A 12,870-nucleotide genomic window follows, 5' to 3' on the forward strand; every position below is an offset into this window, starting at 1 on the left:
CTGTCACCCATGTCATATGGAGTGCAGTGGCACAATCTCAGCTCACTGCAACCTCCACCTCCCAGGTTCAAGCGATTCTTCTGTCTCAGCCTCCCGAGCAGCTTGGATTACAGGTGCCCACCACTACACCAAGCTAGCATTTGTATTTTTTGTAGAGACAGGGTTTCACCATGTTGACCAGGCTGATCTCGAACTCCTGACTTCAGGTGATCCACCCACCTCAGCCTCCCAAAGTGCTGAGATTACAGGCATGAGCCACCGTGCCTGGCCAAATATATCAAAAATATTGATGGGCATTTGACAATACTTTTGAAACATGTGGGGAAAAGGGCAAAAGGACACAGAATACGAAGCTAGTTTTCTGAATAAATTAGGCAATTATTAGTTCTTGGAAAAATGAAGCTATAAAAGAACAAAAAAATACAGAAAGTGGCTCAGCAGAGAATAATATGTTTACAGAAATAATAATATAAACATTGATACTAATGTGTCTTACCTGCCTAATATAACCCAGTTTCTGTCAATGTCATAGTCTTCTGGACTCTCCGGTGCAAGCTCTGTATCATGCACTGTGGCAACTACTTCTCTATGAGAGGCCCAGTCACAGTCCTGCTGCTAAGGCTGACCGCCAGCAGTTGGGTTCATGGAGTCCTACTACCTAGGAAACACTTGTTTCTTCACCAAAGAGTGCCAGGCCTTCCCTGACCCCTTGGTTGGGCAGTTAGTTAAACTAGCCACATAATCTGAGTTCCTGGCTCTTCCCACTACTTCTGGATTGCACAAAATGCTGCGCTTTAGGGTATGGCATATGACTTCCCAAGCAGGTACCAAAAGGATCAGACTATAAAACTTGGAAGTATGGGTGACATTAACTCCACAGGTGATTAATTTTGACCAATGGAAGAGAAGAGACAAAAGAACAGATTATCTTTCCTTCCTCCTTCCCTTATTATACAGACTCATGGTTTCCCTATATGGCCTGAATGCTTGGAGATGTCCCACAAGACTAAGCAAGTTTACCTGCAAAGTAACCAGCTGCATTCCTTGCAGTTTATCATAATGAAATGGCCAATGTAGACAGAAGGTGTCACCTTACATTGGATCACATCCTTTGTTGCCTCTCTTACTGTTTTTTCTTCACTCTTCTTTCCTGAAATTAACTCTTCCAATTAAAGTATTACCATTAAATTCTTGACTCAGGCTCTATTTTCTATGAAATCCAGGCTAAGATCATTGATTTTACGACCAAAAAAATCGGTATGATTACATAAAGAGGATGAACATAAACTGAAAAAAATCAACCTTTCAAACTCAAAAAAAAGAAATACTTAAACTTTAGAAGCATAAATCAATGATTTAAAGAACAAATATAGAGAAGAGTAACAAAACCAGAAGCTGGTTCTTTGAAAAGATTAAGTTAGGCCTCAATGCAAATTGAATGGGGTAAATAAGTACTAACAAAATGTGTATTGAAAATAACAAGAGGCTGGGCGTGGTGCCTCACGCTTGTAATCCCAGCACTTTGGGAGGCCAAGGCAGGCAGATCACCTGAGGTCAGGAGTTCGAGGCCAGCCTGGGAAACATGATGAAACCCTGTCTGTACTAAAAATACAAAAATTAGCCAGGCATGGTGGCACATATCTATACTCCCAGCTACTCGGGAGGCTGTGGCAGGATGATTGCTTGAACCTAGGAGGCAGAGGATGCAGTGAGCCAAGATCACACCACTGCCCAACAGCCAGGGTGACAGAGAAGACTCCATCTCAAAAAAAAAAAAAACGACTTATAGATGAATGTCCATAGTAGCTTTATTTTAATAGTGCCAAACTAAAAACAACTCATATCTATCAACAGGTGAATGGATGAACTATTTGTGGGATATACACACAATGGAATACTACTTAGCAATAAAAAGTTATGAAATATTGATATAAGCAACATGTTTAGATCTCAAAGTAATTATGCTTATTGAAAATGTTAGATATAAAAAGAGTACATAGTGTGTGATTCTATTTAATTCTGGAAATTCTAGAAAATTCCAGGTGTTTTCTAGAATTCAAAAATTCTAGAAAATGTAAACTTATCTATGATGACAGAAAGCAGATCAGTGGTTGTCTGGAAATGAGAGCAGGAGAAAGAGATGCCCACAACTCGTCATAAGGAGAGTTTTAGGGACAGTGAATATGTTCACTATGTTGCTTGTGGTGATTTTTCATGATTGTGTACTTATGTCAAAATTTATCAAATTGTACATATTAAATATGTAGTTTTTGAAATGTCAATTACACATCAAACTGTTAAAAAGTGTAGGCAAGGGATCGGAGAAAGATGGCCGACTAGGAGCAGCTCAGGATTGCTGCTCCCAGTGAAAGTGCAGAGGGTGAGTGGATGCCGCATTTTCAGACTGATTTTTATTGCCCACGGACCAGGAGATTCCCAGGCGGAGGAGCCCCAGGGGTCGCCAGCACGGCTGTTTCGGCTGGCGCAGCTATTTCGGCCCCATCGGCTGCTTTGCCCATGCCCTGGCATGGCGGTTCTCCGTACAAAAGACACTGGTCCGGGTGCCCTCTTAGCTGGCGATTGGAGCCCTGAGACGGCAGAGTCTCCCATTCATCTGAAATAGCGAGCCAGGCTAGGAGATTCCTAGGCAAAAAAACTGCCAGGAAGCTCAGCGCCACTGTTTCAGCCAGCTCAGTGAGTCGCGGCACAGGAGATCCCGGCGCCTTTTCAACAGGCGACTGGAACACTGGGAGACAGTCGACGGTTCAACAACAACAACAACAACAACAACAGACTCTGAGTCAGGAAGCCAGGTGATCAGGCTTGACTGGTCCCACTCTCCCCCCCCCCCACCCCACACACAAAAAAAACAGTAATTGAAAACGGTCTGGGTTGAGAGTTTCACAGCAAGCACAGCTGAACCCGGGACAGTCTGGCTCTGTGGGGGAGGGGCATCCGCCATTACTGAGACACTCCACCACTAGGGAGGCAGTATGACCATCAGAGGCAGCCCGCCGTTGCTGAGGCAACCCGCGACTACAGAGAGAGTCCGCCATAACAGAGGCGGGCCACCATTGCCAAGGCAGTTCTAACTACACCCATATAAACAGGACTGCAGGGAAGATCACCAGGCAGCTGGGCGGAGCCCACAGCAGCTCAGTAAAGCCTCTGCAGGCAGACAGTGACTAGGCTGCCTCCTCGCTGGGCAGGGGAGCCCTGAAAGAAAAAAAAAAAGGCAGCAGCACAATGGAAACTCATAAATAAAGCCCTAGCTCCCTGGGACAGAGCACCCGGGGAAAAAAAAAGGGGGGCGTTATAAGTTCTGCCGCAGCAGACCTAAATGTACCTACCCAGCAACTCTGAATGAACAACGGAGCTCACAGCTCAGGACTTGAGCTCCAAAAAAGGACAGACTGTCTCTTCAAGCAGCTCCCTGACACCCATATATCCAAAGAGTCACCTCAAAAAGGAGAGAACAGACTGACATTTGGCAGGCATCCTACTGGGACAAAGATAGCAGAAGAGGAAACTGGTAGCAACCCTTACTGTTCTGCAGCTGCTGCAGGTGATCCCCTGGCAAGCAGGGCCTGGAGTGGACCTCAGCAGTCCTACAGCAGAGGGGCCAGACTGTTAGAAGGAAAGCTAAGAAAAAGAAGTAACTTCAGCATCCACAAACTGGAAGTTCACTCAGAGACCCAATCTGAAAGTCAGTAACTACAAAGACAAGAGGTGGATAAACCCACAAAGATGGGAAGAAACCAGTGCCAAAAGGATGAAAACACCCGAAACCAGAACACCTCTCCTCCTACAAGGGATCACAACTCCTCACCAGCAAGGGAACAAGGCTGGATGGAGAAGGAGTATGATGAAATGACAGAATCAGACTTCAGAAGGTGGGTAATAAGAAACTACAGTGAGCTAAAAGAACATGTTCTAACCCAATGCAAAGAACCTAAGAACCTTGAAAAAAGATTTGACGAAATGCTAACGAGAATGGACAACATAGGAATATAAGTGAATTGATGGAGCTGAAAAACACCACACGAGAACTTCGCGAAGCATGCACAAGTTTCGACAGCCGAATTGACCAAGCAGAAGAAAGGATATCAGAGGCTGAAGATCAACTCAATGAAATAAAATGAGAAGGCAAGAATAGAGAAAAAAGGGTAAAAAGGAATGAACAAAGTCTCCAAGAAATGTGGGACTATGTGAAAAGACCTAATCTACGTCTGATAGGTGTACCTGAATGTGACGAAGAGGCTGAATCCAAGGTGGAAAATACTTAGGAAAACTTCCCCAACCTAGCAAGGCAGGCCAATATTGAAGTCCAGGAAATATAGAGAACACCACAAAGATATTCCTCAAGAAGAGCAACCCCAAGGCACATAATCGTCAGATTCACCAGGGTTGAAATGAAGGAGAAAATGCTAAGGGCAGCCAGAGAGAAAGGTCGGGTTACCCACAAAGGGAAGCCCATCAGACTCACAGCAGATCTCTCAGCAGAAACCCTACAAGCCAGAAGAGAGTGGGGGCCAATATTCAACATCCTTAAAGAAAAGAACTTTCAACCCAGAATCTCCTATCCAGCCAAACTAAGCTTCATAAGTGAAGGAAAAACAAAATCCTTTGCGAACAAGCAAGTACTCAGAGATTTCATCACCACCAGGCCTGCTTTACAAGAGCTCCTGAAAGAGGCTCTACACATATAAAGGAACAACAAGTACCAGCCACTCCAAAAACATACCAAATGGTAAAGAGCATCAACACAATCAAGAATCTGCATCAATTAACGAACAAAACAGCCGGCTAACATCAAAATGGCAGTATCAAATTAACACATAACAATATTATCCCTAAATGTAAATGGACTAAATGCCCCAATCAAAAGACACAGACTGGCATATTGGATAAAAAGCCAAAAACCATCGGTGTGCTGTATCCAGGAAACCCATCTCACATGCAAGGATACACAAAGGCTCAAAATAAAGGGAAGGAGGAAGATTTACCAAGCAAATGGAGAGCAAAAAAAAGCAGGAGTTGCAATTCTCATCTCTGATAAAATAGACTTTAAAGCAAAAAAGATCAAAAGAGACAAAGAAGGACATTACATAATGGTAAAGGATCAATGCAACAAGAAGAGCTAACAATCCTAAATATAAACGCACCCAATACAGGAGCACCCAGATACATAAGGCAAGTTCTTAATGACTTACAAAGAGACTTAGACTCCCACACAATAATAGTGGGAGACTTTAACACCCCATTGTCAATATTAGATCAGCCAGACAGAAAATTAACAAGGATATCCAGGACCTGAACTCAGACCTGGAACAAGCAAACCTAATAGACATTTACAGAACTCTCCACCCCAAATCCACAGAACATACATTCTTCTCAGCACCACATCACACCTACTCTAAAATTGATCACATAATTCGAAATAAATCACTCCTCAGCAAATGCAAAAGAACGGAAATCATAACAAACAGTCTCTCAGACCACAGTGCAATCGAGTTAGAACTCAGAATGCAGAAACTAACTCAGAACTGCACAGCTTCATGGAAACTGAACAACTGGCTTTTGAATGTTGACTGGATAAACAATGAAATGAAGGCAGAAATAAAGATGTTCTTCGAAACCAACCAGAATGAAGATACAACATACCAGAATCTCTGGGACACATTTAAAGCAGTCTCTAGAGGAAAATATATAGCAATAAGTGCCCACATGAGAAGCAAGGAGAGATCTAAAATCGACGCCCTATCGTCAAAACTGAAAGAGCTAGAGGAGCAAGATCAAAAAAACTCAAAACCTAGCAGAAGACAAGAAATAACTAAGGTCAGAGCAGAACTGAAGAAGATAGAGACACAAAAAACCCTTCAAAAAATCAATAAATCCAGGAGCTGGTTTTTCGAAAAGATCAACAAAATAGACAGACCACTAGCCAGATTAATAAAAAAGAAAAGAGAGAATAACAAAATTGATGCAATAAAAAACTATAAAGGGGATATCACCACGGATTCCACAGAAATTCAAACCATCAACAGAGATTATTACAAACAACTCTATGCACATAAACTAGTAAACCTGGAAGAAATGGATAAATTCCTGGACACTTGCCTCCTTCCAAGCCTAAACCAGGAAGAAGTTGAAATCCTGAATAGACGAATAACAAGGTCTGAAGTTGAGGCAGATATTAAGAACCTACAACCCAAAAAAACCCAGGTCCAGATGGGTTCACAGGCAAATTCTACCAGACATACAAAGAGGAGCTGGTACCATTCCTTCTGAAACTATTCCAAATAATCCAAAAAGAGGGAATCCTTCCCAAATTATTTTATGAGACAAACATCATCCTGATACCAAAAACCGGCAGAGACAACAAGAAAAGAAAACTTCAGGCCAATATCCATGATGAACATAGATGGAAAAATCTTCAATAAAATACTGGCAAGCCAATTGCAATAGCACATCAAAAAGCTTATCCACCATGATCAAGTAGGCTTCATCCCAGGGATGCAAGGCTGGTTCAACATACCCAAGTCTATAAACGTAATTCACCACATAAACAGAACCAAAGACAAAAACCACATGATTATCTCAATTGATGCAGAGAAGGCCTTTGACAAAATTCAACAGCCCTTTATACTAAAAACTCTCAATAAACTAGGTATCGATGGAACGTTTCTCAAAATAATAAAAGCTATTTACGACAAACCCACAGCCAGTATCATACTGAATGGGCAAAAACTGGAAGCATTCCCTTTGAAATCTGGCACTAGACAAGGATGCCCTCTCTCACCACTCCTATTCAATATAGTATTGGAAGTTCTAGCCAGAGCAATCAGGCAAGAGAAAGAAATAAAGGGTATCCATTTAGGAAAGGAGGAAGTCAAATTCTCTCTATTTGCAAATGACATGATTGTATATTTAGAAGACCCCATTGTCTCAGCCCAAAATCTCCTGAAACTGATAAGCAGCTTCGGCAAAGTCTCAGGATACAAAATCAATGTGCAAAAATCACATGCATTCCTATACACCAATAACAGACTTAAAGAGAGCTAAATCAAGAACGAACTGCGATTCACAATTGCTACAAAGAGAATAAAATACCTAGGAATACAACTAACAAGGAACGTAAAGGACGTCTTCAGGGAGAACTACAAGCCACTGCTCAATGAAATAAGAGAGGACACAAACAGATGGAGAAACATTCCATGTTCATGGTTAGGAAGAATCAATATCGTGAAAATGGCCATACTGCCCAAAGTAATTTACAGATTCAATGCTATCCCCATCAAGCTACCAATGACTTTCTTCACAGAACTGGAAAAAATCACCTTAAACTTCATATGGAACCAAAAGAGAACCCGCATAGCCAAGTCAATTCTAAGCAAAAAGAACAAAGCAGGAGGCATCACACTAATGGACTTCAAACTATACTACAAGGCTACAGTAATCAAAACAGCATGGTACTGGTACCAAAACAGAGATATAGACCAATGGAACAGAACAGAGGCCTCAGAGGCAACACAACATATCTACAACCAACCGATCTTTGACAAACCTGAAAAAAACAAGCAATGCAGAAAGGATTCTCTGTTTAATAAATGGTGCTGGGAAAACTGGCTAGCCATGTGCAGAAAGCACAAACTGGACCCCTTCCTGATGCCTTACACTAAAATTAACTCCAGATGGATTAAAGACTTAAACATAAGACCTAACACCATAAAAACGCTAGAAGGAAATCTAGGCAAAACCATTCAGGACATAGGCGTAGGCAAGGACTTCATGACCAAAACACCAAAAGCATTGGCAACAAAAGCCAAAATAGACAAATGGGACCTAATCAAACTCCACAGCTTCTGCACAGCAAAAGAAACAGTGATTAGAGTGAATCGGCAACCAACAGAATGGGAAAAAATTCTTGCAGTCTACCCATCTGACAAAGGGCTCATATGCAGAATTTACAAATAACTAAAACAGATCTACAAGAAAAAAACAAACAAGCCCATTCAAAAGTGGGCAAAGGATATGAACAGACACTTTACGAAAGAAGACATACATGAGGCCAACAAACATATGAAAAAAATGCTCATCATCACTGGTCATTAGAGAAATGCAAATCAAAACTACATTGAGATACCATCTAATGCCAGTTAGAATGGCGATCATTAAAAAATCTGGAGATGGGCCGGGCGCGGTGGCTCAAGCCTGTAATCCCAGCACTTTGGGAGGCCGAGGAGGGTGGATCACGAGGTCAAGAGATCGAGACCATCCTGGTCAACATGGTGAAACCCCATCTCTACTAAAAATACAAAACATTAGCTGGGCATGGTGGTGCGTGCCTATAATCCCAGCTACTCAGGAGGCTGAGGCAGGAGAATTGCCTGAACCCAGGAGGCGGAGGTTGCGGTGAGCCGAGATCGCGCCATTGCACTCCAGCCTGGGTAACATGAGTGAAACTCCGTCTCAAAAAAAAAAAAAAAAAAAAAAATCTGGAGACAACAGATGCTGGAGAGGATGTGGAGAAATAGGAACACTTTTGCACTGTTGGTGGGAGTGTAAATTAGTTCAACCATTGTGGAAGACAGTGTGGCGATTCCTTAAGGACCTAGAAATAGAAATTCCATTTGACCCAGCAATCCCATTACTGAGCATATATCCAAAGGATTATAAATCGTTCTACTATAAGGACACATGCATGCGAATGTTCATTGCAGCACTGTTTACAATAACAAAGACCTGGAACCAACCCAAATGCCCATTGATGATAGACTGGACAGGGAAAATGTGGTACATATATGCCATGGAATATTATGCAGCCATAAAAAATGATGAATTTGTGTCCTTTGTAGGGACATGGATGAACCTGGAAACCATCACTCAGCAAACTGACAGAAGAGCAGAAAATCAAACACCGCATGTTCTCACTCATAGGTGGGTGTTGAACAATGAGAACACATGGACACAGGGAGGGGAGCACTCCATACTGGGGTCTGTTGGGGGTAAATAGGGGAGGGACAGCGGGGGGTGGGGAGGTGGGGAGAGATAGGATGAGGAGAAATGCCAGATATAGGTGAAGGGGAGGAAGGCAGCAAATCACACTGCCATGTGTGTACCTATGCAACAATCTTGCGTGTTCTTCACATGTACCGCAAAACCTAAAATGCAATAAAAAAAAAGTGTAGGCAAACAAAATAATAATGCACACATGCAAGGAACACACAAACAAAAACATGTATACCACACATTAGAATGACTGATTTCCTAAAGTGGAGGAAAAGAGAATCACAGAACAGTGAGGGAAAGGGAGTACATAAATAAATAAATTTGAGAATCATAAGAGAGGGACTTTATGTGATGGAGAGAAAAGTGGGGGGGGGGGAATGAAATTTACTCTGATAGAATGGTATCCCTTTTAAAGACAGTAAATTATCTAAGATTAAAACAACTGCATCTCAGCAGTAGAAGCTTCAGACCACTAATTATATGAATGAGGAAATATTTAGAAGTTAAGAGTTTTTCCTGGTATCCCTGACATAACTCAAACTCCATGTATTCATTCATTTAACAAAATTTACTGAGTGCCTATTATGTGCCAGCTTCTCTTCTTAAGGCCAATACTTTTTATTTTTTAAATTTTGTTTTAGAGATGGGATCTTGGTCTGTCACTCAGGCTGGAGTGCAGTGGCATGATCACAGCTCACTGCAACCTTGAACTCCTGGGCTCATGTGATCCTCCCATCTCAGCCTCCCAGATTGCTAGGACTACAGGTGTGAGCTACCACACCTGACCCTACCTGCTGGGGCTTCCATCTTGATTGCTGTTGCAGAACCATTTGTGATTCCCCAAGAGCCTAAACTGGATTCTCTCTTCCCTCCTTCCTCAATGTCCTCTACAGTACCAATGCTCTTTTGCTTTGTTACTTGTGCCTGAATCATTTGTGCCTGAAGCTGTTTGGAGGCCTCATGAAATGCCATGTCCATTCGAATATCGTTGTTTTGAATTTCATAGTACAAACCTGGGGAAAAGAAAAATGTTGAAATAAATATGACTATTTTTCCACTATCATATACTAAAGAATTGTATTTCACTTATTTTTCCCATATTTCTACCAACGTTTAAGAACTACATGATGAACTATTGAAGAAGAGAAAGGAAAAGGGGAGAATCTTATAATAGGGAAAAAAACACATTCAGATTAAAGGAAAATATCATACCAAGTAAAGTCCAGGCTACAACATTAGTTGGTTCCAAGCAAGTAGCATCCTCAAAGAAAATTTCTGCTTGCTCATAGTTCTCCAGTAGGACAGCCAGGACACCACACAGCAACAAGCTGAGAAAAGATCACCAACATGATAAACAACATGGTCCCATGTCACATGTATGGAACCAAGACAATTTCATGTAGAAGCTTATCTGTTCCTTCCCACTGATTCCTCATCTCCCTTCCACCTATACCTGTGGATATGACTCTGGTTGAGGGAAAGGGCTTTCCGAAAACACTCTTGTGCTTTGATGTTGTCTTCAGTTAAGAGGCAGAAGGCACCATAGTCCAACCAGTGATCCAGATTCTGGGGCTCACGAACCAATCTCTAAGCATCAGGAGAGCCAAGGTTATTGTGATACTATGTCATATTTTCATGCATACAATATCACATGGTAAACACTATAAATACTGTAAGTTCTATGAAAGCAGAGATTGTGACTTTTTTTGCTTATCACTGAATCTCAAATGCCTAGCGCAATCACTGTTCTGGCCTTTAGTAGGTGGTTGAAAAAAGTATTGATATAATTAAAAATTTGAATCATCAAGCTATTTGTTCCTAGTGTCAGTATTCTGGTCACTCTAAACTTATCTAATACCTTGGGAGTCTAAAGATTCATTGTATTTTATATCAACCATATATAATAATTTCTGCAATAATCTTGAGATGGCAAATATTTGTTTATCTATCTACAAATCTGAAAAATGCAATTCATGATGAGTAAAAACTATAAAAATTGCTTAAAGAAATTTAAAAAGACATAAATAAATGGAAAGACATTCCATGTTCACGGATTGGATGGCTTAATATTGTTAAGATGCTGATACTATCCAAAGCAAGCTACAGATACAAGGCAATCCCTATCAAAATCCCAGGGAAATGCCTCAAAATTCTCAAAAAGTTAAACACAGAATTACTATATGTCCCAGCAATTTCATTGGTAAGTATGTAGCCAAAATAATTAAAAATAGGTACTCATAATGAATGTTTATGTAAAAATATTTTTTCCTTTTGAGAGTGCTTTGTATTCTGGATACAAATCCTCTGTCATATATATGTTTTACAAATATTTTCTCCTAATCTGTACTTTTCCTTTTCTTTTTCTTTTTTCACGTCACAGATTTATGAATCCTTTTCTTTCTCTTATGACCTCAATAGAGCAAAAGTTTTTAACTTTGATGAAATTCCATTTATCACATTTTTCTTTGATCGATCATGATTTGATGTCATGTCTAAGAACTCTATCTGATTCCAGGTCAAGATTTTGTCCTATGTTTCTTCTAAAAGTGTTATAGTTTTATGTTTTACATATAGACATATGATCCATTTAGAGTTGATTTTTGTAATATGTTTAAGGTTGAGGTTTATTTTCCACAATTGTTACTAACACTATTTACTGAAAAGACTATCCTTTCTCCATTGAATTTCTTTTACATTTGAAAAAGTTGAATGACCTTATTTGTGCGAGCCTATTTTTGGACTCTATTTTATTGTTCTGCCTACCCCTTCACCAATCAAGTTGGATTTTAAACATTCAAAAATGACTATTATGCCCATATTATAGAAGTAATAGTAACAATCACTGAGATGTTTAATTACCTCTTTATAATATGCTGCTGCCATTTCAAAGTTCTCATTGACTTCTGCTTCAAATGCAAAGAGTCGAAGCTGTTCACTGCTTGTATAAATGGTTGCAACAGTGCCTTGGGCATCTTCTGGCATGGTCTTGTCAATGTCAAGATGTTAGGTAGACAAAAACAAAACAATTACAAGTAGAGAGATTTCATAAGCATAAATCCAATGTAAGATCCAGTCAGGACTTCTAAAATGATATTGACATCTACAATGACAGTCTTGCCAAAAAAGTAAGAGAATATGAGTTAACCAAGAGAGAAATGTCAAGGGAGAAAGAGACGCTCAGGTATGTGAATACCAACAGTCTGAGCTCATGGAAGTAAGTAAAAATTGCTTAGGGCAGAAATAACTGCCTCAACCCTCAGGGCATTCAGAGTCCCTATGCAGGTCACCTCTGACCTCAAACAGCTTCCTTCTTTTTCTCTAGTGTATATGACAAATACTATCATTTTCTTGTGTGTGTGATGACATGAAAAAGATTGGTAAGCCCTTGCTAGAGTCTTTAAATAAGAAGAAAACGAGATAAAGAGTAAAGCTTTAGAAGCCAAATCTATAGTTTTAGTATAAAATATTGACCGATAGATTCTGCAAAGGAGACATAAAAGTAGGGGGAAAATCAGAAAAAGAATATATCCTGTATACACAGATTGTGAGACAGGTCTGGTGTAATTAGGAATCTCCTGAGTCAGAAGCTATGGTCAAGAGAGAGTCCACAAAAATTCTTTAATTAGAAGTCAAAATAGTATCAGTGATTTTTTTTTTTTTTTTTTTTTTTTTTGAGACAGAGTTTCACTTTTGTTGCCCAGGCTGGAGTGCAGTGGCAGGATCTCAGGTCACTGAAACCTCTACCTTCTGGTTTCAAGCGATTCTCCTGCCTTAGCCTCCCGAGTAGTTGGGATTACAGGCACCCGCCACCATGCCCAGCTAATTTTTGTATTTAAAAAATTAATGTTGGCCAGGATG

At 40.5% G+C, this 12,870-nt stretch overlaps 1 protein-coding gene across 5 annotated transcripts in view; it reads right to left on the reverse strand.

The window, feature by feature from the left end:
* CFAP70 (cilia and flagella associated protein 70) overlaps window positions 1–12,870 on the reverse strand; it is a 127,161-nt gene that overhangs the window by 45,846 nt on the left and 68,445 nt on the right. For all 5 annotated transcript variants that reach the window (XM_032256343.1, XM_032256340.1, XM_032256341.1 and 2 more), the window contains 4 exons: window positions 11,872–11,997; window positions 10,466–10,599; window positions 10,225–10,340; window positions 9,804–10,025 (listed from right to left, as the gene is read on the reverse strand). In XM_032256343.1, the coding sequence (XP_032112234.1) occupies window positions 9,804–10,025; window positions 10,225–10,340; window positions 10,466–10,599; window positions 11,872–11,997 (598 nt within the window). The remainder of the gene's footprint in view (window positions 1–9,803; window positions 10,026–10,224; window positions 10,341–10,465; window positions 10,600–11,871; window positions 11,998–12,870) is intronic.

The sequence above is a fragment of the Sapajus apella genome, unplaced genomic scaffold (genome assembly GCF_009761245.1).
Source record: "Sapajus apella isolate SASKATOON/1434 unplaced genomic scaffold, GSC_monkey_1.0 scaffold94, whole genome shotgun sequence".
Classification (NCBI taxonomy): Eukaryota; Metazoa; Chordata; class Mammalia; order Primates; family Cebidae; genus Sapajus; species Sapajus apella.